A 24,977-nucleotide genomic window follows, 5' to 3' on the forward strand; every position below is an offset into this window, starting at 1 on the left:
TTATCGAGTATTAGGTTGTTTGATATCGAATCATTACTATCAGCAAGTAGTTTTGCTTTTGCATTTGGATTGTAATAGTCGCGCGCACAGCGTCCGAGTTTCGTGCTTTGCTACGTAAGCAGAAAGTGTTAATTTATTGATAATAAATGATAGAATATTATGTAAATACGTAAAGATATGGGTTATTATTTATAAAAGGTTTGAAGTGACTGTTGAGCAATATTCATCTTTGAATGACACACGCGCGTGTTTGTTAGTGTTCCAGTGCTTCCGCCCTAGTCACTCCAAAAACAATTGAGTCATAAGCGAGAACAAACCGTCATGTGTTAAAATTTGTACGACCACAATATTTTGTTTGCTTACACGTTTTAATTCAATTAGAAGCCCCACAAATTGAATAAGTACATAAAGCTATACATATTCATTTCGCTGAAATAGTGACTGGAACCACATTCTATGTGCGAAATGGCGTAATTGAAACAGATTGTATTTAATGCTTGTTGTTGGTTGTTGGAGTCGTGGGAACAAGTGCCACTTGTTAATTAATTAATTACTTGACCTGCACACTCTCATTGTGTGTTTTATCTTCTAAAGATACATATTGAGGCAATAATTATCAATCAAGTGGCCGCAAAAGTGCTTCTTATAGCCAAATATGAACAAAAGCAATATGAATATGTACATACATACGTAAAAGGCAAAAGCGATACGTGAGCTCCTCAGTTTAGTTTACGTTACGTGAGCATGTATGTATGTAAATAGTATCACTAGTGTGAGTGCTGCATGTGCAAGTGTGCGTGTTGTGTTTCTGTGTTTGTGCTTGTGTGTCTTAGCATAGTTTCTCTCGGTAGCCTGCTCATTCACTTTAATTTCTTTTTATTTACTTTTGACTCATGAAAAGCAGGTTTTCCAACCACAAAGTAAAACGGATTCGTTGCTGCAGTTGCAGTTTAAAAACGTTTTTACGTCGTCGTTTTACGTCTCCTTTCTAACCACTCTATTCTGAGGTACAAAAGAGAACAAGTGTTAGTAACAGTAACAGAGTAGCAGGTTGCACGCCTGACCACATTTACGAAAAACGCATCCGGAAATGCCAATAGAAGTAAAGTAGAACATTTATGTCGCGCGAGCCCGATGCTGGTATACCCTATATCCGCAGCATTCTAGTAAGAAAGATTTTATTCTACCGATCGCAGCTATATAAAATATATAGAAACATACATTTGTATATTTTATTCCTGTAGCGTTTAGATAACGTAGCATACCCTTTTACCCTTCGGGTACATGACACAAAAAATAGCCTAGATAAAGCGTAATTGTGGCACACTGCAATATAAAGAGAGAGAGAGAGAGAGAGAGAGTATAAAATTAATGCCCCATTATTCTTCACTCCACTTCAGCTGCAACTAGAAGCAGCTAATCTTTGGCAAACATACTGAATGGTATAATTATGTGATGGGCTCGTGTACGCGGCGACACTTTGTGCTGTCAATATGCTTTTTGCAAATGGTGAGTGCAATAAATAATGAAAGCAAAAGTTCCCTTTTGCTAAAAAAAACAGTGCGCGATTGTGTCTAATTTGCGCGCTTTCCCCGTTTTTACAGATAACGATAATCGAGCGGCAGGTATTCGATTTTCTCGGATACATGTGGGCGCCCATATTGGTGAATTTCTTTCACATGCTCTTTGTTATTTTCGGATTCTATGGCGCATATCACTTTCGAGTTAAATACATTGTAACTGTGAGTATCGTACATGCCCTCATATTATCATAATCAAGATAACCCAATTCAATGTTTATTTTTGTAGTACCTAATATGGAATTTTGTATGGATTGGTTGGAATGCTTTTCTGATATGCTTCTATTTAAATGTAGGCGAACTAGATAGGGTGAGTTTCATTTATTATCAGATAAACAAATGCGCGTACTCATCCAAACCGTTTTGTTTCAATATGTGCTGAAAGCAGGACGGCGATCTCCTCAATATGGGCACTGGCAGTGTTTCCTGGTTCGAAGTGAACGGCTTTGGCTGTAATCCCACTTATTCGATGAACATTACAGAGGACCCATTTCGGCCCACACGCCCGGAGCGTGTGGATGGCTGTTTATTAGATTATGCATTAGTTGAAGTTGTACATTCGGTTGTGCAATGCAGCCTAGCGGTAAGAATGCATTACACACGTTTCTAAATTAATGCGAATTTGTTTTGATGGCTAACTTTTCTTTTAGTTACTTGGCATATTTGGCGCTATTTTCATCAGCTGCATATTTCTCGATGAAGATGATCGATGTGAGTACCTACGCGAATGTCCACACGAACATTCTTTGTAAATGTTTGTTTTGCACACACATCCATACACACACATCTACTATCATATCATAGCTAATTTACTTACTAACCGGGTTATAGGTCATAGCATTAGGTCATAGCATAACCATTTCTAGAGGGTATTTATTTCATCAACACATTCTAACACACCGTATGATACATACTTGCACTGTAGAGTTACTTTTCTTTGATCAACTCGACTAAAACTACTAAATATTTATCAACAAAATTTAAATAAGAGCGAAATCGTGTACCCACACATATGACAAATTTTATAAAACATTTTTATTTGATGACCAATATATTTTGTTGTCTGTCATGTGAATGCTTTGTATATAAAACTGAATACACAAGGAATCATTTGAAATCACCAAAAATGCATTCTATATATGTTAATGAATATTGTAATTTAAATTAACAAAGTGCCGTGTATAACTTATGTATTTTATCAATTGTGCTACTGTGAGAACAGAATATGTCTGTGAAGTGTTTTTGTTGTGTATGTCGTCTGATAGATAGATAGTACATACCATAATACCTATATAAATATAAATGCATTACATAATCCATGTTATGTTTAAGCGCAATCACTCATGCTACTCATAAAAACCAACCAATCAACAAAAATATCAACCACAAGAAAATATAAATGGCAACATGTTGTGAATGCCTTTGCAATATACCAATACAGTCTTTATACTCGTATAATATATATATTTATATATGTAAATTTATATGTATGTGTAATGTTAAAGAATATAATTAATTTCTGGTTTACAGTCGATTTCATGAACGGCGATGCGAAGAGTCCACAGCACACAGTGGTCCATCCCATGTACGTGAGCTATTCAAGTATACCAACATCCGCAAGCGCAACAATGCAATCAAACAAGCATCTGCAACATCAACAGCAACAAAACTCACTGCAATTTTATCATCAACACCAACACCCAAACAAACAGAACAGCAAAAACAACAACAGCAATAATAATACACTAAATACTGTTCACCAGCAAGATGCAAATAACCATAACACATACCTAACGCACACCAGTGTCAAAAGCGATCATAACAGCAGCAGCAACAACAGCTTGATTCGCCATAAGTCGCAAACTCGTAATAGGAGTGACAACAACAGCACAAACAGCATGAGGCGCACGCGACCCTACCAGTCTAAGAATTCAACTGCCAGTCCAATATCCCCACATAGCAATACCACAGCCTCCTTGTCCTATGCCTCGCTGCAGAATTCAAACTTGTATTTGAGTGGGGGAAACGGCGGAGGTGTCTCCAATTCGCTGAGCAACAGCAATTATAGCATTTTTAATGCCGGTACCTCGAACGGCAATCAAAGCGCTGATACCACTACCAGTAGTGGCCACTTTGCGCGCATCCATCACAAGCCAAAGGCGCCCAAATCCCTGGCAACCTCTGCCTCTGGCAACTTTGTCCGCCCCGAAGTCAAGTATACAGAGGTGAAACTTCAGCGTCTGTCACACAATCTCGAGGAAGATGAGGACAACTTTTCGTTGCAAAATTTGCCGGCCAGCGACAATGGTGTCACTTATGTTCCATTCAAGAGTCCAACGCCAAATAGTTTATTTGTGGGTGAAAATAACAATGCTCCCCACATTATATTCAATAACTACCAACCCTCCACACCGCTCAGCCACCACTCGTCCAGTTCTAGTCCCAACAATAACCACAACCATAATAGCAGCAATAGTCGTGTTGTTTATCCCTATGAGCAAAATGGCCTGCCTGAGCTGGGTGTCACCTACTCGCCCAAACCGTTGCGCCTAACCAAGCAACCCACTCGGCCCACCCACATACCGTTGCCCACAGTTCCTGTTCACAGTTGTGATGAGAGGGGTGCTGCGGCGACAACGACAGTGTTGTCTCCATCGGCAGTAACGCCACCGCCGCCCCCTGCGCAGCGTCCACACATCTTCCAACAGCGTCTCGGGCATGCGCATTACCCCGATCTGTCGCCTGAGACCACAGAGAAATATTCCATGCCGTCACAACACGTGCCCGGCTCACCAATGGTCCGGCGTATTCAGCGCCGCCAGCGTCAACAGCCGGCTCAGGCGAATTTCTGCGATCAAATACGAGCTGCCCCACCTGGGTACGTTGACATTGGCATTGGTGGTCACAACATTGTGCGGGCGAGGAGTGACGATCGTCTGGTGGAGCAGACCCCCCCTCAGTTGGCCGCCAATGCGGCGCCACATGTGAATCGGCGCAGCGGTCGCCGGGAGGGCAAATCTCGACCTCGATCCTACTGCAATTCAATTATAGGGGTGCAGGCATAAAACAGAAAGAAATTGAAGCCCTCCTTTTTTTCTCCCCGCCACATTCCCACACTTTCCATTGTGTTGATGCAAGCTCTCAAAATATCGTTCTCATATTGACCAAATTTCTTTTTTTAGACTTATAGACAGCTGACGAATTGACCTTTTTTGATTTTCGCTGTTGTTGCATACCAAAAAGAAAAATATTCACAAACAAACAGAAATCGTTGAAGACGCTGCTGCTTTCTATGTATGTATAAGACAGACCATTGGCAAAATGCAGGTCAGCTCTCTAAGGTATGGTCTGGCGGGCGAGCTAAAGTAAAGTAATTTTGTCGAAATTCAGAAGTATGCCATGTATAAATAGAATAAAATTCTAATGAAAATAGAAACAATAAGAAATCTATACTGAAACATAGTTTTCTTTTTGTGGATTACTGTTTAAAGTCTACTTCTGAAATATTTTGATGTCAGACCATACCTCTATTTACATACTATTTAATAAGTTAAGCTTAGCCTCTCTGCCTACACGTTACCGCACACTTGTTACTACTAACTAAACCTATACCTGCATACATAATGTGTATTACATATTAGAGTTGTGTTCTTATATCAGTCCAAAATACTAGACATCCGAGAGTAGAAGACCAATATAAGAACAATACTTGATCTTCAATTGAATGTACTGCGTGTTGTCGTTTTCTGTTGCTAACAACAAACGCACTTTGGTGTTATAGATATAGTGTTGAGATTTAACAAGAAGATAATAATAAAATAAAAAAAAAACGTTGACATGCCACACATTACATACAAAGGTGGTACTTAAGGTGTGTTCAGATTGGCAAATAATTTGCACACAAAATTGTTCAATAGAATAAAATGTTACTACATTCGAAGACAAGGAGAAATATATTCTTTTATAAGAGGGCAAATTTGTGTGCAAACTATTTGCATGTCTGACCGTTGCTTTAGGCATACATATATTTTCTGGCATTCCAAATTGTTGGCCAGTTTAACACTGAACTGCATAGTTTTTAAGCTTATTTAATGTTGCGACTTTAATTCCTGTTGTTGCCTTGATGAATGCCATGCAAAGTATATTTTAAATATTTTTATAGCAACATACATACACACACATACATGTAATCGCACACACATACACATATATACATACATACGTACATAAGAACATAAAGAACTCACAAAATGAGACTTTCCTTAATGGCTGCTTCAATGAATTGTGATAGAAATTGTTACAAACTATAGGAGAATCAAAAGCGTTTTGGCAAATGCTGCATGCGGAAAGTCCAATGCATACAAAAACTTTTACGTTAAACTGTGATAATACATAAATCTACATATACGCGAGATGTCACATGATTTATCTAAATTATCACATATAGAGACAAACTTGTTGAAATTGACAAAGAAAAAAACGCACATGCAATGAATTGTTCAAAAACGAAAACGAAAAACAAAAAACAAACTTGAATCAGCATAATGCTGCTAATGCCAATGCAACCGAATGCCTTTGAAATTAGAGAGAACCGCAGCAGCCCAGCTCTAGAATGCAACGGTCTCGTTATCTTTAACTACATAGTTGCCTTTTGCATTGTGTTATTTTGATGAGAATCAAAAAAAAAAAAAGAAAAATAAAATTAAATACATGAATAAATATACAAAGAGTAATAATCAAAAGTTATATATTCAGTTTCAATGACAAAGTTCTAGAGTTTAAGATTTCTAAATTATGCTATATAGTACATACAAACTTATAATTATACAAATAGTTAAACATAACGTTAAAGCTATACGAACTTATCGAAACGAAGCGGATCTATATAGTTATGTATTTCGATTATACATACGTATTTTACATATGATCTAGACTTCTTCTTTGAAACGCTGGCAATTCTTTAAAGCTCTGAATGTTATCAATAAAAAACAAATCTTCATTTACAAAAATTTGTTGCCTTTAACTTAATACCATCTAATTCGTACTCTGGTAACTGGCTTTATCTAATGGTTCTTAAGCTGTTGTTGTTCACTTTTATATTTGTTGTATTCTTTGTTGTGTAGATCACCAGTTCTAACCCCAGCCCCGTCCTCCTATCACGCGTGCTAATTACTTTACGCTCCAAATCTTTTAGTGAATTGTAGCTAAAAAGTTTGTACCTTTAACTGTACATATAACTGCTCCACATATATCTCTATCTAACCTCAAGTCCAGGTAATTGATGCTGCCAATTTAAGCCCCAGAATCGTACAAATTTTAATCTAATCGAGTCTATACATTGTATCTCTGCCCGCCCACAGTGCAGCATATTAACAAGAAGTCCAAGCACCGTCAGTCCCTGTACTCCATCGAGTTCGGGGCTAGTAGCGACACCATACGGAGTCGCGCCGACACGATGCTCAGCTACGGCGACCCCGATAACGACAACGACGGTGGCGAGCTGAGTCCGAAACCCATGACTCCGCGCCGTGTAAAGCGACGTTCCATTATGGCTCGTGGCTCTCATGGCCGCCACTCAACCGGCAGGCGCTCACATCACACGGGCAGCAGTGGCTCAGTGCGGTCCAAGCATGGCAGTGGGGGTGGCGGTGGTGGCGGCGGCGACAGTAGTAGCGGCACTTATTCACGCAGCAGCATGCGACACTCCCGTCGCAAATACCAGCAGAATCCAGTCACTAAGTTGCTAGATCAGCAGCAACAACAACTGCAGTATCAGCAGCAGAGCGCGAAACAACAATTGGGATCGTTCCATCGCATTGACAACTTAACGCTGACGGCATCGAATCTGCAATCGCTTAACGATGATATAACCAACAATACGAACCATGTTAGCCAACTTGGCAATACGAGCAAGACGAACAATGTTTACTACAACTATCGCAAGAATATACCGCTGGATCCCATTTATTATAATACGAATGGTGCGGGTCTGTTGTACGATAAGCAAGCATTGGACGAGCCCAGCTCCCCTACATTGCCGCCACCGCCGCCGCCGACGGGTTTGCATGGTGGCCACTACAATCACAGCTATCAGCACTCGACCACCAATTTGAATGATGTGGGCACTAGCGGCCATGCGGATGAGCTTTACAATAATCGGCCGCCATCAGTGCGTTCCAGTTATTCAAATTTTCATGGTTCTAGACCGCTCTCCACGGGCTATATGCCAAATGGTAACAGCAGCACCACAACGGAGAATGTCTTTGCTGGCCTGAGTGGTGTGAACACCATGCGGATGAGTCCGCCAGAGCCGCCCTGCACCCCGCCACTCTATCAGCAACATCCGCTGCATCAGCAACAACAGCAACAATATCTAGCTTCGCAGTCTGCGCCATCGACACAGCCCTTTGTGCCGGACCCGGCGCCCAATTATGTCACCACTCAGCCAAACCACTCAGGTAACATGGCGTTTGGAAAGCGGACTGCGTCGAGAGAAAGCATACGTTCCATGGCCTTCCTCAACAATGGGCCACCGGCCTATAATCTAAACTATCATACGCCACCGGACTCCGAGACGACTATGTAGTGCGAATAGCTTTAGCCATCTTAGCCGTCCATTTAGTTGTACAGCCAGCTGTCGTAATTTAAGAGCTACACTCTTCATCACGAGCACACATCATCATCGCATAACTATTGTATTTTCATTTAAGATCTCGGCAGCGACGCAATTTTTGGGTGCCCCCTCATTAGCATGACAATAATTTTGTTCGATACTTATGTAACAAGCCAGTGCTAGCCAGTGGCCAATGGAGAAATTTCAATCCATGCTTCCACCTCGACGACACAACCACATCAACATACATAATTTAATTCATATATACGTATTTAAAATAATGGATATTTAAGTAGACCTAAGCCTTTTGTCGTTTTTACCAAAGTGCCTTTGTAAATATATAAACGATTCTTTTGTATACAAACAAACACTGGGGTGATATAAATTAGAGCGATGCTAGACATATGAATTCACCAAAATTCACGATTTCACAAAACAAGACAAATGAGGAAAAGTGGAATTAGAAAAAATGTTACGGAAATTAGGGAACCACAGAAATTATTAATATATTAAAAAAATAGTTGAAAATAGTTGTGTGTGAGATTTTATGAAATTACGATTTACAATTCACGAGTTTTCAAAAACTCGCATCACGAAAATTCTCAACAAGAAAAAGAGAAACTTGCGCGAAGATTTGACAATTAGATGCATAGTCTTTAAACAATGAACATTTGCTGATTAAACATTTTTTATGAACAATACTTGAACACATCGGAATTGAAAAAACTTTGAGAAACAGCGTTAGTTTAAATTCACTTTTAATTTCATTAGATCTCCATTTTCCATGATGATAAACCGTAATATATAACTTTAGCATTCTTTGAAGACAATTAGGAAACATGTTAAATATATTGCATATAAGTATGTTGTATATAGTATATTATTTGAGAACCAATAATTTTATATTTTGGATTAATCGTTGCGGCACACTGAGGATCAAAACAAAATTCAAATAGAGTGTGAAACAAATGAAAGGAGGAAAAACACATTACTTACTTGTACTCGAGTCCCAGCCAGGCTCAAGGTCTAGTCGCTTATTCTCCTCCTTAAGCCAGGTGAATAGGGGTCCAAAGTATTCCAAAATGCCACGACCGCTAAGCTTACGTTCGCCAGTAGCTATTTCCATAATATCCCGCCAGTGCTTTGTGGCACCCAGTTGCATCATTTCGCTACGAAAATATACACAAGACTAGAATTTTAAATATCGAAAAATCAAATATGTTTTGTCGTACCGCAGCATTTTTCCTGCTTCAGTGCTGCCGTAGAAATCACAATTGTGTAGGGGATATTCTGGATTACCCGGCTGATATTGTCCGCTGGCTAGGCAAAAAGCGCGATAGAATTGGAAACCAAGAACTTCCGATATAAACTTCCTAGGATGACCAAGCATGCAAGTTTATATATTCTATTCTATATTGTATTCGTATTCGTTCTTACATGGTACTCGACCGCTCTGGACTTAAGCCGCGGTAGAACTTAAAGTCTGGATCAAAACTTTTTTCGTTTCTCATCTTTGGCGGCGCTACGCCGGCATACTTGTTCTGTAGGCGCCAATAGGCGCAGTTATAGTCCTGGACATTAATACGACCATCCATGACATCAACGAGGAACTTATCGTTGATAAAGTACTGCGGCACGGCCAGCAGGGTGTGAACGCCCTAATGTGTCGAATACGATTTAAAATGATCTCTCCAAGCTCCATTAATGTACAGCCCTTACCATGCGGAACAGTCGATTCATCGACTGATCGTGATTTAAGCTCTCATTGAGTAAAATGTGCAGTCGATGCAGATGTCGGGGCGTGCCGGAGGCAATAATAGCCGCCTCACCCATCGCGCTCCCAAAGCCGGGACAGGGCTCGGTGTCCAGGCCAAATGGCAATTCCTTTTTGTATATATTGTATTGCAGATCCGACATGGTGGCGTGCATTTGCATCATCTTCTTGTAGTCCAGTTTGGGGCAATAGCGTAGTGCCACCTCAGGTGGGAAATAGTATACAACGGACTTGCAATCGGTGCTGAGTTCATCGTCGTTCATTCGACGCGAATATTTTTCATAGAAGCCACTGTTTTTGAAACAAAGCATTAAACATAGATCATGGGGGTACCCCATTTTCCAGGGGTCCCTAAATTCTTATGTAACTCGATAGTCTTTCCCAATTCTTGAGCGTATAAAAAATGAGATCAGTTATTTAAACAAGCTAGAAATGGCTAAACAAATGATAATGTTATGAAAACCATGAAACTATGACAAATAAATGCTACAAACGTAAAACCCAGTTGGGTCAGATCTAAATTAATACTAATATGTACCTATACATACATAAAGGGCTTATTAAATCTACGATATATATTCCAGTGCGATCCAATATCTTTAAGTTCCAGGGTAGTAGTAATGATTTGGAACATATATTTTAGCCATTAAGGTAGTGGTGATCAACACTAAAACCCTTCCACCAAAGTTACAAACTCTGAGAGGTTTTTCAAATGAGGCTTAGCAACTTACTCGGACATGTGATTAAGACCGAGGGACTCGAAGAACTCTGCCGCCTTTTTATTGATCTTCAATGATGTGACGAGCACCTGCTCCAGACGTTGGTGCACCGATGGAAGCTGACTGTTTGGAAAAGGCACACGAAAGATTGGATGGGGATACCAGGCCTGACCAATCATTTGGTCCAGAACTGGCGCCGATATCGAACCGTCTTCTTCATAGTTCCGATGCGGGTATGTAAGAATGGCCTGTTTGCGTAGATACGCGTGAAGCTCGCGATACAAAGGCATTACCTCCCAGACGACGTCCTCAAGTTCGCGTTGGAAGTTCTCCGTATCATAGTAAAGATACCAGGTGCGCGATGGTGTTACATGACCGTTATATGTAGCAGCGATTCGGAGCAAGCGTACATAGTCAATGAAGGTAGCCTTGGCCGTGTTTTTGTCATTGATGGCCATGCGCCACTTCAGCCAATAGTATTCCAATTCCTCCACTCGCTGGCTGCGTACCGCTTGATTCATGATGTGAGGATACATGGCCAGCGACTGCTGGCAATCGTCCTGATGATGGGCATGACACACGGAACGACCACTGATGAAGGTTTGCATTGTGTGCAGCAGTTCCCTGGACTGGTCGAAGTCCGAGCGACGTAGTCCGTGAAGTTGAAGCTTGGACAGGCGCTGCACTCGACGTCGCAGGAGAGGATCCTGTAGTTGCCGCACAGGCACAACACTCAGGTTGGCTGCCAACTCATATGCCAGGCGATAGTTGTCGAGCTCAATTTCCTGCTTGAGTGGGGCCTGATTCACCGCGCTATATGGCCGACCCTTCACAGTTAGCGATAGAAATATGTCGCGACGTCTACTCCAAATATTGCGCATTCGCTGCGTAGCGAACTCCAATGTGTTCTTCGCGTACTCCTCATAGTTCTTGGCAGCCATGGCAGCCCCACGCGTTAGGTTCCTGGGCGGAGACCCAGCTGCTAAAGTCAAGGAGCCGGCCACCACCAGCAACCGTAGCAGAACAGATCCGTGCCACTGCAACCACATGGTTATAAATTGTGTGGAATCTTGGTTCTAAGACCTTAGCTAACTATGCTTCCGCTGTGAATTGCACGCCCTTATCGCCAGTATGAAAAAAAATAAAAATAAACACAATTGTGCGCACAATCTGCTTTAATTTTTATTATTGCTCCGAGCGCTTTAGCATCTCAGCGTACACTGGGACCCTTTGCTTAGTTTTGTTGCATATTTGAATTAAAACTGTTTTATTTGTTGCTGTTGTTTTCTGTTATTGTTGAGCTCCGGCATTAGCTTATCAGTTTCGCAACATTATTTCTAAGCCAGGGACGCGAAGCTCTCTTTATTTTGTTTTGTTTTCATCGGAACTCTGCTCTAATACGCATTGGCTGCCGTGATGTTCAAGGGAACAGCATTGCCCTTACACTCTGTGGAAGAAGAAAATGAATTATAAGATGTATTCAACCACTAAATGAACAAGCCCAATAATTCTTGTCTGCTCAGATCTAGGAATCTCCAATAGATAGACGGTTCAAGCTCTGAGTTCAATTTAAAGTCAAGGTCATTTCTTTTCATTAAAAATCCATTTCATATTTGAAAAGAAATAAACAGTCGCAATATAGCACCACCTTCCTAATATACTCAATCAGAAAACATTATAGATATGTTCTTAGCTTGTTATTCCTACTAACCTAAACATTCATTTGGTTTTATGTTCGTCCCTTAGGGGTATCTCAGTTTAGAGAACCAATCAAAAATTCGTTAACAAATGTTGCCTAGCTTAGATTAAGTTTTATAGAATATACTATGAAATGAATTCACACTTACTGTCAGATTCCATCCAGCCAACACGGAGCTGTTTGCTTAGATTATCCTCCGTTAGCCACTGATTGAGTGTATCAAAGTATTCGAGAAAGGATGTGGCGGATATACGGGTTAGTTGGACTGTGGTTAAGGGCTTAATAACGTCCCGCCAGGGCTTGATAGAGCCGCTCACCATTATTTCTCTGTTGACAATAATAATAATTAACACAATTATAGTAATGTTAACTAACTTACTTTAAAAGTTTGCCAGCATGACGATTGTTGGCAAAATCACAATTGTCCAGCGTTTTGTAGGCATTGCCGCGTTCGAATTCCCGCGTTATCAGGCACACTGCCCGATATATCTGATAACCAAGGAACTCCCCGAAAATTTTTCTGAAATCAGTAGAAGTTTGAGTAAGGTTTTTAATTTAGAGAGCGGGCATTTGTGCAGACCTGGTACTGCGGTATTCGTCCACAATGCCCTCGTAGAATTTGTAGGGCATATCATAGGCAGCCGTATTGGTCTGGGCGGGTGCCTCAACGCCCATATATTTCTGCATGAGATTCCAGTAATGACAGTTGTACTCACTGGGCGTGACACGTCCATCTATCATGTCCACCCACAACTTCTCGTGCACAAAGTACACCGGGATGGTGAGTAATGTGTGGACTGCCATTCGATAGAGTCGATTCAGATTTAGCAAATCATCATATTCGTAGTCCTGGAGGAGCCGCAAACGCTGCTGCAGATGCTTGGGCGTCGAGGCTGAAAGTATGACGGCTTCGCCAATGGCATTGCCAAAACCAGGACTGGCTTCCTGGTTCAAGCCCACGGCCAAATTGTTCTTAGCCAGGGCATATTGAACACGGGCCATGTCGCCATGGGTTTGCAGCAGCTTCTTATAATAGACCTTGGGACAGTAATGCATCTCGATGGTGCCAAAGTCGAAAATTCGGGACTTGCAGTCGGGTCCACCACTGCCTGGCTCCATAGCCTTAAAGTGCTCATCCAAAAAGGCGCTACACATAAGACGGGAGCGGTTTAAAAACGGAAATATTAGCGAAAGATTATGTTTAATTTACTCTGTCAAATTCTCGAAGCCAATTGATGAGAAGAAACGCGCACTAATGTTGACCAAATCGAATGGCAGCAAACCGACATCATCTAACTCCGCCTGCAAGTTGGGCAGCTTGCGTTGTGGGAAGGGATTGCGCAGCACTGAGTCCTTCTTCCAGGCCTGGTAGGTGACCTGCTCCAGCAAGTGGTGTGGTATAAGGCCCGTGGGCGGTATAACACTATCGCCATACTTCACACGCAACACGTGACGCATGTGCGCGTGAAGTTCGCGGTAGAAAGGCTGGATGGAATCCATGAGGCTCTCCAACTCAGCCATGAAATTGGCATCCTCATACTCGGCATACCAAACAGACGAGGCATTGCGCGTAGGCGTGCTTAGGTTCTGATAATAGCCGATGTAGTAGTGGAGCGCCTCCTTCACACTATCCGGCAGTTTGTTGCGCCACTCCTGCCAATAGTACTTGATCTCGTCCAGATCGTCACTGTTCGTGAAAATAGTCTTGATATTATGCACAAAAGCCAAGTTACATTTTCCGCCTCCATTGCGCGGACACGCCCACTTTTGTCGCGACATCGATTTAAGTGTACGCGTCGCTCGCTTAAAATCATAACCGATGGGCGGGTGCACAGCCCCACGCAATATGACCTCGAACTGGCGACGCAGCAGCGGATCCTTGAAGTTCTGCCAATCGTATTTCTGCAAAGCCTCATAGTAGGGCTGCAGCTTCTGTCTCAGCAATATTTCAGCACTCAATGTGTCATCGGAGAACTTCCGATATGCCTCCACACTCTGCCAGTAGGCCACGTTAATAAGCTCCAGCTGTTGCAGAGCGGCCAACTCATCGTTCGAGTGAGCGTAGCTGACATTCTGGCATCGGCCAATGCTGACATAACCGCACACCTATTAAACATTTGACAATGATTATTCGGTAATTAATTAATAATGCGACGCTGTTATCAGCATAAACCTATGTTTCATTTAATTCAAAAGTTTCTATAAATACACGTACATTATATGTTTCTATTATCTATTAAAAAAGAAGACCCGTATTCCTATATGATACTGTGTACATGAAATAATCAACAAATCTAGCATTCTTTTTTTTATAAAAAGCTTATTTTTTTATTTAATTAAATGTAGGATTTTATTCTAAAGACAGCTGAGTGCCGCATTTAAATTAATTATCTGAGCTCAAGATTTGAGGGCAGATGAGTAGATGCCAGTTGCTATGTTGCTCGTGTTCCGGTTATTGAGTTTATCAATTAGTTAATTAATTGCGTTCTACTACACTTTTCAGCAACGTATTGACCCTTCATCCATAAACAGAAGTTTAATAGAAAGTTTTTACTTTGAGGAATAAATACTTTCTTAAGGTATACTTATAAAATTAATATTGCTTATATAAATATAATTAGCTACACTAGTCTTATAAACTAAGAAGATTAGTAGCTAAAAATATATGAACACTCTGGATTATCACTTATATTTTTGTATTTTCAAAACTCGCAACGAATTATATTTTAATAGATCAGATTTTAACCCCGTGATTTATTCGCAAATATTGCGTATATTTGTGCTTTTACATTGAACATAGTACATTATTTATTGTATTTGTGTTTTTGTAATTAAAATTTAGTTCACTTTCTGTCAACTATGACTTTGCATGTGTTTTTATAAAGCTTGTATAATTTTAGATCAGTTTTGTTTTTATTACGTATACGTCATGATTTCATTTCTGTCATTGGGCTATACATTGAGTATGCGCCATGTCTTACTCAAGCTATCTATTTGTGTTTGGTTCCCTGGGGCACATTAAGTATTCGCCATGTAGTGTTTACTTTCACCTACGTACTTTGTTTGTGTGTTATGTGTGTGTCTGTGTTGATATGAGTTATAGGCTACTCGTATGAAATGCCTTACCACAATCACCGCCACCAACCAGCAGTGTTTAGAAAACATCATCACTGCACTGCACAACTCAACAAATCAGAATAAACTAATGCGGCTTAAGACAAGAGGCAGCGTCTTACCCAAAACTGTACGACAATGCAGAGATAACCGATTGAACTCAACAGATAGTGGCTGTGGGTCGGGCACAATTGATAATAGATTTCGTGCACTTTCTGCACTTTGACGTTGAGGAGAGCAGATGATGATGATGATGGTGAGCTGAGATTGTGGAACTGACCTAAGCCGCATTTAATTGGACTTATCTACCGGCGCACGACAGTCCTTACAACTAGCCATTATAGCTGTTGGTAGCTGTGCCAATTTTTTCCGTTAGCTGACTACAGTTCTTGCACATGCACTCGTCGCACGTCGTCGCTGAAACTGAGACTGCTTCAATTCTTTTGTTAGCCAGTGGCCCATATTTGAGCTTTATATTTTTTGACATTTTTAGGCATCCTTGGGGCCCGAGGTGCAACAGCAACGGCCGAATATGGGGAAATTTTTTATCTCTGTCGTGCCTTTTGTGTTGATTGTGCTTTTGCATTTGTTTATGCCGGCGGATGTGCGCACTTAGAGCGTCGCGTCTGCCATTGTTGCAGCCTCAATTAAATATAGACATTGAGTAGTAGTCGTTGGCCCCATACCCCGCACCTACTCTACTAAAAAAAAAAATAATAAAAAATTATAATTCGAAAGAGAAAACAGAATAAATGTGTGCCACACTCAATGTTTACGGTCGCATTGCTTTTCAACATCAACTAACGCCTGCCGCCCCTTTCACCCCAACACTAGCACCCCCTGGCCATGCATTCGACACGTTGCTTTTGACATTTTGGCCAAAACACAGCAGTGGGTCGTGGCTGGCTCGCACGCTAAGGCCTGTGGGCTGAGGACCAACCAAACAGTCCAGCACGCACACATGCGAAGAGTTGGGAGAGGAAATCCTGGCTGGCGCAATAATGGGAAATGCGCTGAAGGAAATTTGAGTGGCACTCTGCAGATTACGTCAAAAGGAAAACCCGTTTGCTCAGTCACAAACGAACCTTAGAACCAAACAGTCGCCATGCAACGCACGCGTTTTCGTAGTTAACTGTAATACCAAATACCAAAGGACAACAACAAAAAATCACAAGAGATTACAACAAAAAAATAAAAATCAAAATAAAAGGAGCAACAAAGAGCAAACAACACACACATTCACACACACACGCACTCACACACACTCACACACACACACACGCGCGCGCATTCTCACATACAGTTGAAAGTTTTTGTATTCGCTTTTGGCCAAAAATAGAGTGTTCGTTGAGAGTGTGGCAGGATAAAAAGGAAACTAACCTACATTTTCGCGCTCTTTCACACGTTTCCACGCACACACTCACACGCTCACACGCACACACACACACACATGCTGCTTGCAGCAGGTTAGTTCGTTCGTCACAGACTCGTCGTCGCTCCGTCACTCGGTCGTCAGTGGCTCGTCCGTTTACTCGCGCTTCCTCGCGGCTTCCTCGCACAAGTTTTTTACACACAACACACACTTGCATACACACTATCCACACACACACACACACACACACACACACACACACAAACAAAGCAAAAAGAAATCAACAATAAATTGTAATAACACTTTTGAGCTTAAGGTGTGTGTGCGTGCGCCTACGTCGTCCTACTCAGTGCTTTTCCCCCGCCCCGTCTCACTGAAACGCGTGTCTGTGCCTCTGGCTGTGTGTGTACGTACACGTATGCGTGTATATGTATGTGTATGTGAACGTGTATGTGTGTCAAACAATGTGCGTGCTAACGCTTTTGCGAATATTGTTGCATACGATGACAAAATAAAAATGTAATTAATGTAAAATACATATAATATATGTATGCACGTATATATATACACAAAATAAAAATACAAATACAAATAACAAAAATAGAGTAGAGTGTCCAAGTTGGCTAATTGAGGCATGTCTGTATAAATCTGGAGCTGCTGAGAGGAGAGAAATGCCCGCCCAGTGAAAAAGTGTGTAAATGTAAGCGACTACTACAGTAAAGGAAATATTAGAAGAAAAGCCAAGTGAAAATCAAATGCAAATTTAAATGCACAGCAACATATGTACATACATACAACATACATACATACATACATGCGAATGCATACATATGTGTATTATACATAGTATGTGTGTGTAGTATAAAAATAGTAAGTAGTGCAAAAAGAGTGGCCGACATCTAATATTGTAATACATAGTTATATATAGATTTACATATGCATGGATGTTTGAATGTATATATTCAGTTTTGCATACGAATGTTGGTATGTGTGTGTGTGCTTATAGTCCTGTGCGACCGAAAACATCGTGCTACATTTTTTTTTTTTTTTTTTTTTGAAACGCGCCACTTTTTAGTGATTACATAAAAATAAAAAGTCATACTGCCGCTGTTCTGCAACAATTGAAAGTGCGAAAAGGTAAAGGGCCAAGGGACAAGAAAATCCAAAAACAAATCTGACAAATCTAGCATTTAATTAGGTTGGCTTCTTTAAATGCCGCACGCCATCAACAGCAACAAAAAAAAAAGCAAAGCTCAAAAGCAGCGATTCAGTCAAGAAATGTATTCATCTGGGTCGCCCTAACCCATAAATTAGCCTTTTGCCGTGCACTTACCACTCAGGCATGTTTAGGGCTGAAACTGAGACCGGGACTGGGACTGGCGTGTGACGGACGAAACGCTGCTTAAGTGGCGCACAACTTCAAGAGAACCGCAAAGCAACAAAAATCGTCGCTGTAACTTTGTTGTTGTTGCTGTTTCTGGCATAAGAATGTATGAACTTTAAAGCCGCAAAACATGGGCCGGTGGCTTCAGCGGCTGGCCACGTGCCTGGGCGCACGCGGTCACACCCAAAACCAAAAAAAAAGAAACGAGCTACGTAAGGAGCACGGCACAAGGCACACGATATAGATTAATAAAAATGTAAACCTGTAAAGCGCACTGTTAATGCGTCGCAATAAAAACATCCATACACATATAAGTATATGTACAAATACCTACATACTTACTAATGTATATGTATTTATGCAGATATACATTTATGTACATACATATATGTATGCACGAGTGTGCACTGACACCAAAAACTTGCTTTCAATTTTCAAAAGAACATAAAAGTTCATTTCTTTAAAAATGAAATTAAAGTCTTTATTCCTTTTCTTAGATATAGAAACGCGGTAATCGTTTTGCAGAAAATGAGGGTGATTTCTCATTTCTTAAATGCTGAAACTATCCATTCGTTTAAACATTTATAATGCCCATGTGGGCTTTCTTACATTGGGTTCTATGAATACGAGATATGCCTTGTACCAGTACTTATAGTCAGACAACATACACACATGAATTTTTAGGGGTATGTGGGTTTTAGAAATTTAGAAAGCATGTTATTTTTGTGTTAACCAAATTCACGTCAATGTCTTAAGATAATTAATTTCCACTTGAAAAACACGTTCTCAAAAGTAGGACTAACCTGCCTATAGTTTAAGTCCAAGGAGGATTTTCTAAATAAAAGCATGATTTCGACAATTTTTTCTGAGTGTATTTATATTTATATTTAAGTGATTTATATGCTTGGCGAACTTATCGATGAGAAGAGACGAAGACGACATCTTCTAAGCTGGGTCCGTTTCTTTATGACTGCATCTTTCATATTTACACGCGTGGGTGTATTGGTGAGAGTATGTGTGTGTGTGTGTGTGTGTTTGCGCACCTCCGGCTGATTTTTATGAAAGCCCATAAATGCAGCAGGAGCCAGCACACACTACATCCTGTACGCTAAAGCAAAGGAAGAAGGAAAATAAGCAGCAAACTTGATATTGAATATTTGATGGCGTTTCTCCTACCATTTTTGCCAAGCAACACATTCCATTTTCCATTTTGCCAGGCGCTCGCTAGCTGGCAGCAGCATTTGAAACGTGTCAAGAAGTTTGTAAAACAGAACAACAACAATATCAGGAGCACAAGACAACAGGAAGCAGCGGGCGAGGCACCACATTAGCAAAGGTAGCACAGCATCTCCGAAGCAACCATCCATGTAAACATGCCCGTTGCCCGCTTTTCGCTTTCTGTCGTCCATTTATCAATTCGTATATCTAATGTTTTTGGTGCTGTTGTTGTCGCTCCTTGTGCGTTACTGCCTAGGACCTGCTTCTGTATGCCTCATTGTGTCTGCTGCAGTTGATTCGTTTATGCTAGCCAACGAACTCAAATTCCAAATCAAGAAATTGAATTTGTCTCCTATTTTTGCCAACTGACTTTATTTCTGGATTTTTCTGCTATCTGGTATAATTAGTGCTACCATAGAGCATGCAATCAACAATAAAATAAATACAATTATACATTTGAAAATATAAAAAGAAACTGATAACAGTCAACCAAAACCCACTTCACAGTTTCTTATTTCTCTAAACTAATTTTTAAAACTAACGGAGGTCATGAAATTGTTTGAAATTTGTGGTAAGCCAAGACAAAAAGTATAAGCAAGTTGTCTGGTAGCTTGTCAAGGGAGAAGATCAAGATTTTGCGCCTATGCTGCTACTTTTGGCGCATATCTTGTAATGATTTCCAGCTTTCATGCCCCTATAAACGTAGTAGTATGTGTGCCTGTGTGTGTTGTGTGCCATAATGTTAATTAACTTTATCTTAGCAAAGCTTTAAGTCTTAAAGTGTGCACATTTTCCGGCGCTTAATAAAGCTAGAGCGCAATCTGCTCGTTTTTATCTTTTCCGTTATGCCTCAATGCCCCACTGCGGCGTATACGCAATGTACTCGTAACATGCTTGTGTGTGCGTAGGTGTTGATGTATGTATATATGTATTAGAATTCGCAATTACCGTTACATGTCGGTGGCAGCGTCGCCTAACATTAATGTAAAGTAACATACTCTACATATGTATGTACGTAGTATAACATGCATACGTATGTATATATGTATGTGTGTACGTGGTTGAGTTCCCACTACTAATAACGTTTACTCCCTTTCTCCCATTCCATCTCTTTCTATTTGCAGGCAATCACGCAGAACGCGGCCATTTTGGTTCTCCATTTTTTTTGTTGCATTGCTAACTTTGCCAGCGGCCATGCATAATGTAAAGCAATCAACAACAATAACAACAGCGTCAACAGATATAAGAACAACGCAAGAAAAACCAAACTCAAATTTTAATATAAATAAATAAATCGCCCAAAAAGCCCGGCCATGCCATTGCAAATTTTATTGAAATCTGTCGCCACATTTCTGCTGTAAGGAACCGGCGGCAAATAAAATTTGCATAGCTTAGGCACAATGAGGCGCTGCTGGGCGCACAAATTCAACAAAAAAACGTGAGCCGCACAGCAAGCAAACCAAAAGCAGCAGCACCAACAACAGCAACATTCATAACAACAGCAACAATAATAACAAGAGCAACAACAGTAGCGACAATATTAACATTAACCAAAACGATTTGCAAACATAATAAAGCAATACTACATACATACTTGAATGTATATGAAAGGCACGCTCAACATTCTTCAGCAACAGGATTAGGTATAACTGTAACTTGTATACACGTACATACATACCTACGCAAATACAAAATAGAGTTTGAACGACAAAAAGCAGATGGGCACGAAATTGTGAAACAGCAGACGACAATAGCAAGGAAGTGGGAGTGAGAGAGGGAGATAGAGAGAAAAAGACACGCACGCTGCTTGGAAAATGCAGCCACAACAACAAAAACAGCAACTACGTGTTTAGGCAACCCTAAGCATTGAGAGGGATGCGGGCGCTGTTGGCAGTAACAGTAACTACATAAGAAACGTGCAACAAGGAAAGAAAAGACGACAATCAGTCAAGATGAGTGATGATCAAATAACGCCCAATGATGAGAAAGGTGAGTGTAACTGCCAATGTGCCGCACAATGGCATGCCGAGATTAAAGATAATTTTTTCCACTGAACTTGAGCCCAGTAATTGGGGCCAGTTGCAATCGCCAGTCATTTGGCACACCAGCCTAGGTTAGAATGAAAATCCTATACAAGAAAACATAAATTGTATATTCATTGTTGTTATAATATAATATAATATCATACAATTTGTATGCAATATATGTACATTGCAGTATACATACATATAATAACATTTTAACTATTTTGAGTTTTATATTAATATTTTTCCAACTTACGTATTATATTTGGTATTTGTTTGTCCTTGCCTATTTTTACTTCAATTTACCCAATTGAAGTGAGTTTATTCCCATGATGATTAAATGAACTTTTTAACCACTTAGCAGTTAAGATGCGCGTTTTGCGTGTAGCTCCGAGATATTTCATCTAAAAATGAATAAAATTCATTTTATTGAGATATTTATGGTACAAGAGTAAACGAATCAGAGCCCATCTATTTGCTATTTTTGCATAGTTCTGGCATATTGCGATGAGCATTTTAAAATATCCAAACTGTTAAACTGTTGCAGTGAGCCAAGGCTAAAACTCAAATTGATTTTATTTCGTTAATGTTGAGGGTATAAAGTCCTATGAAGGATATCCAAACACTTGAGATTAAAGTGTAACGAAATTAAAAAAAAATACAAACCATAGACACAAAAAGATACAGCCGAAACGTATAAGAAGCTTGCTGAATTTTTATAGCCTGTACCCAAAGGGTGAAAGGCTATACTAGTTTTGTGCGCATGTATGTAACACACAGAAGGAGGCGTGGCAGACCCCACAAAGTATATATATTCTTGATCAGGATGAGAAGCCGAGTCGATATAGCCATGTCCGTCCGTCCGTCCGTCTGTCCGTCTGTCTGTCCGTCTGTCCGTCTGTCCGTCTGTCCGTCTGTCCGTATGAACGCAAGGATCTCAGAAAGTATAAGAGCTAGAATAACCAAACTTGGTTTCCATATTCTCCTAAGACCGAGAAAGTACGAGTTTGAGTTTTTTTTCGATGCACCCCCCCACTCCCCCGCAATTCGTGTTTTTTCTTATAACTTCCGTAATTCTCGGAATTTTGAAATCAATTTTGGTAGGTACATCCAGTTAGTACTAATGTGTCCGTGTGCCAAATTTCATCATGATAGGTCAATTCTGAAGAAAGTTATAGCCATAAGTAAAATCGCTGCTCATGCGCTGCCTCTGTCGGCAGCGCTGCCCGCAGCTGTTGTTGTTGTTGCTGCTTTGGTTCAACTTTGTGCTGCATACATACACGCATATAAACACGCATAGGTACGTGATGTAAATGTATGCTGTTAAAACTAAACATAAACATATATTCTAATTTAATTTAATTAATTAATTCATTAATTTTTTTTAATAATTTAATTTTTTTTTAAAATTTTTTTTTTTAATTTTTCTTTTTTTGTGGAGAGTACAGGCTATTTTACTGTCGGGCTTGCTCGACTGTAGCGTTCTATCTTGTTATGTTTAATTTCGCGCTGTATCCCCAGTCAGCTATTTCGCTATCCCTTAGATAATCAGAATGTAGATTTGTTTGGTAATATTTTTATTTCGAGTTCTGGCCCAGAGTGCATCATAGCTGTCTTTAGGTGGCCCATAAAATCTGCGACTTCATTTATGAGCGCAACTTTCTATGGCATTCTGGGTGTGGGGCTGCATATTAAATCAGCGTTAGCGTTATCTGACCTTGCTGGACAGGCCCGGAAAAGCGAATGGCAAAAGCGACGTTTAAGTCGATGTGGACGTCGACGTCACCAACAACAAGACCGACACCTGCCCGAAGGCAAATAGAATTTGCCACGTTGCACGCAAACCACATTTATAGCTTTATGAGTGTAGCTTTGTGTGCGGTGTGGCATGAGTATGGCGGATGGGTCCGTGGGGTTCGCTGTCTATTTCTCGAAATGTAGCTCTATGTATCTGCTTATCTGAATATCAGCTAGAAAATGTGCGCGTGTGTGTATCTGTGTGTGTGTGTGCCTCTGTGTGTGTATCTGTGTGTGTGTGTGTGGTGCCTTTGTGCTGCTCATCAACATAATTAAATACCAAGCTCATTGTGCGTATTGCTGCTCGAGCTCAATAAAATTTGACTGAAATCAAATATTCCACATACAGCTAGTTAGGCCAGTTGTAAGGATACCGCAAGGACAACGACAGCAAACTGTTTTCTATTATCGGCTTTAGCACAATGCTAACTGTGTGCTGCTGATGGGGAGGAAGTAGAAAGCAATCTTACAATTTGGCCACCCGCTGTCTGTCAATGCCAGCGTTTTGTTCAAAATGCATTGTAACCCTTTTATTTTGGCCATTTTGATTACATTCCGTTGGTGTTGCTATTGGTATTGGTATTGCTGGGGTGCAAAAGGGCCAAAAGCCCATTTAAAGTCAATAAATGAAATGGCAACTAACAAATGGCCTTAGCTCCATTGATGACTGGCCATAAGTTACGCAATAGCTGAACCGCCTTTGCCAGTGCTTTATTCTACTACATCATGCATCAAATATGTATACGTATGTACATATGTATGTATATATATGTATATATATATATATATTAAAGTTGATCTCTGTATGTGAGGTTGGCCATGCCCATGCATGACAATTAACTTGCCAACATAATGCCAATTGTTAAACGCCATAAAGCGCACACTGGAATGGTTGGATGCAAGTTCGGCCCAATGGGAGGCAACTAGCGCTGACTGTGAACAATGCACAAAAGCCAAATGGGAGCACTGTCGACGAGGGAATGCCCAAGTGAGAGAGAGAGACAACGGATTAAAAATATGAACGGAAACGGAAACTAATTAAATATGTAGAGCAATTTCTTTTTTTCTCCCTCCCCCTTTCTTGTTGTTTTCGTATTGTGTATTGGAATTGAGTGCAGTTTACCTTGCGCTGGATTTGTGCCTTTCTTGTGTCTCGCACGAAAGGCATTTTCATTTGCATTCGCACTCAGATTTGGATTCGGACTCAGATTCGCTTTGAAGCTTGGGCTATTGTGTGTCATGGCTGGGGGACGACGCAGTGCAGCACGAATTAAATTTGACTTACGTTGGCCATAAACCACTTGCTGGTATTTTTAATGTTTTTTCGGGCCAGGAAGCTAGCGCGCCAAAAGAAACGAAAGTGCATGGCAATTATCCATGTCACCATTGAACTTGTGCAAAGGTCTGCCTCTGTCTCTGTCTCTGTCTCTGTCCGCCCGTCCGCCCGTCCGCCCGTTCGCTTAGTGACTAGTTGTAGTGGTTTTGGTTTTGGTTGTGGCTGTGGCTGTGGCGTTTGCCTTCCAATGGCTTAGAGCATCTCGACTGGTTTTTGAAGTGGCGCTGATCGTGAAATCATGTTGCTGTGTCTGTATGCTACTGAATATATATGTACCTTTCTGCCTCCCTCTTTATGTGTGCGCGAACAGCCGCGTGGGCTTTCGGAAAAGCGAACTGCACAAAACA

The 24,977-nt window shown here is 40.7% G+C and overlaps 4 protein-coding genes across 12 annotated transcripts in view; 2 read left to right on the plus strand and 2 right to left on the minus strand.

The window, feature by feature from the left end:
* Window positions 1-72: 72 nt before the first annotated feature.
* LOC115621541 (sodium/potassium-transporting ATPase subunit beta-1-interacting protein) lies at window positions 73-8,561 on the plus strand. 9 transcript variants are annotated; one of them, XR_003995274.1, is made up of 9 exons: window positions 73-114; window positions 1,401-1,509; window positions 1,605-1,742; window positions 1,810-1,890; window positions 1,969-2,163; window positions 2,231-2,291; window positions 3,111-3,165; window positions 4,763-4,874; window positions 6,941-7,065. XR_003995274.1 is itself a non-coding variant. In XM_030515272.1 (8 exons), exons 2-8 carry the CDS (start codon window positions 1,456-1,458, stop codon window positions 6,951-6,953), a joined length of 597 nt encoding a protein of 198 aa, XP_030371132.1. In that variant the 5' UTR covers window positions 73-114; window positions 1,401-1,455; the 3' UTR covers window positions 6,954-7,021. The 9 variants fall into 9 exon arrangements, 8 of the variants coding, with proteins under 8 accessions (XP_030371132.1, XP_030371121.1, XP_030371096.1 ...); XM_030515272.1 differs by lacking the exon at window positions 4,763-4,874 and having other exon boundaries at window positions 6,941-7,021; XM_030515261.1 differs by lacking the exon at window positions 6,941-7,065 and having other exon boundaries at window positions 4,763-5,416.
* A 373-nt stretch (window positions 8,562-8,934) lies between these two features.
* On the minus strand, window positions 8,935-11,751 carry LOC115629296 (angiotensin-converting enzyme). The gene is made up of 6 exons (XM_030525744.1): window positions 10,699-11,751; window positions 9,913-10,258; window positions 9,631-9,851; window positions 9,426-9,566; window positions 9,190-9,362; window positions 8,935-9,122 (listed from the first exon to the last, which is right to left on the minus strand). Exons 1-6 carry the CDS (start codon window positions 11,733-11,735, stop codon window positions 9,106-9,108), a joined length of 1,935 nt encoding a protein of 644 aa, XP_030381604.1. The 5' UTR covers window positions 11,736-11,751; the 3' UTR covers window positions 8,935-9,105.
* A 92-nt stretch (window positions 11,752-11,843) lies between these two features.
* Window positions 11,844-15,577, minus strand: LOC115629304 (angiotensin-converting enzyme-like). The gene is made up of 6 exons (XM_030525753.1): window positions 15,512-15,577; window positions 13,596-14,491; window positions 12,966-13,532; window positions 12,765-12,905; window positions 12,534-12,712; window positions 11,844-12,133 (listed from the first exon to the last, which is right to left on the minus strand). The coding sequence occupies exons 1-6, from the start codon at window positions 15,551-15,553 to the stop codon at window positions 12,081-12,083; spliced, it is 1,878 nt and encodes a 625-aa protein (XP_030381613.1). The 5' UTR covers window positions 15,554-15,577; the 3' UTR covers window positions 11,844-12,080.
* A 5,247-nt stretch (window positions 15,578-20,824) lies between these two features.
* Window positions 20,825-24,977, plus strand: part of LOC115634323 (sodium channel protein 60E) — a 36,862-nt gene continuing 32,709 nt past the window's right edge. The window contains exon 1 of the mRNA XM_030531981.1: window positions 20,825-21,462. Within this exon, the coding sequence (XP_030387841.1) occupies window positions 21,426-21,462 (37 nt within the window). The 5' untranslated portion in view covers window positions 20,825-21,425. The remainder of the gene's footprint in view (window positions 21,463-24,977) is intronic.

This window comes from Scaptodrosophila lebanonensis, unplaced genomic scaffold (genome assembly GCF_003285725.1).
Source record: "Scaptodrosophila lebanonensis strain 11010-0011.00,11010-0021.00 unplaced genomic scaffold, SlebRS2 tig00000001-arrow-pilon, whole genome shotgun sequence".
In the NCBI taxonomy this organism is placed as follows: domain Eukaryota; kingdom Metazoa; phylum Arthropoda; class Insecta; order Diptera; family Drosophilidae; genus Scaptodrosophila; species Scaptodrosophila lebanonensis.

Coding starts and splice junctions, on each gene's coding strand:
- LOC115621541 (XM_030515210.1), top strand. CDS start 1,456: ATGGGCTCGTGTACGCGGCGACACTTTGTGCTGTCAATATGCTTTTTG. Junction 1,510..1,604: donor CAATATGCTTTTTGCAAATG/GTGAGTGCAATA, acceptor CCGTTTTTACAG/ATAACGATAATCGAGCGGCA. Junction 2,292..3,110: donor TCTCGATGAAGATGATCGAT/GTGAGTACCTAC, acceptor TCTGGTTTACAG/TCGATTTCATGAACGGCGAT.
- LOC115629296 (XM_030525744.1), bottom strand. CDS start 11,735: ATGTGGTTGCAGTGGCACGGATCTGTTCTGCTACGGTTGCTGGTGGTG. Junction 10,259..10,698: donor GGTCTTAATCACATGTCCGA/GTAAGTTGCTAA, acceptor TTTCAAAAACAG/TGGCTTCTATGAAAAATATT. Junction 9,567..9,630: donor CCAGAGCGGTCGAGTACCAT/GTAAGAACGAAT, acceptor TGGTCATCCTAG/GAAGTTTATATCGGAAGTTC.
- LOC115629304 (XM_030525753.1), bottom strand. CDS start 15,553: ATGATGTTTTCTAAACACTGCTGGTTGGTGGCGGTGATTGTG. Junction 13,533..13,595: donor GGCTTCGAGAATTTGACAGA/GTAAATTAAACA, acceptor TCTTATGTGTAG/CGCCTTTTTGGATGAGCACT. Junction 12,134..12,533: donor TGGCTGGATGGAATCTGACA/GTAAGTGTGAAT, acceptor CTTCTTCCACAG/AGTGTAAGGGCAATGCTGTT.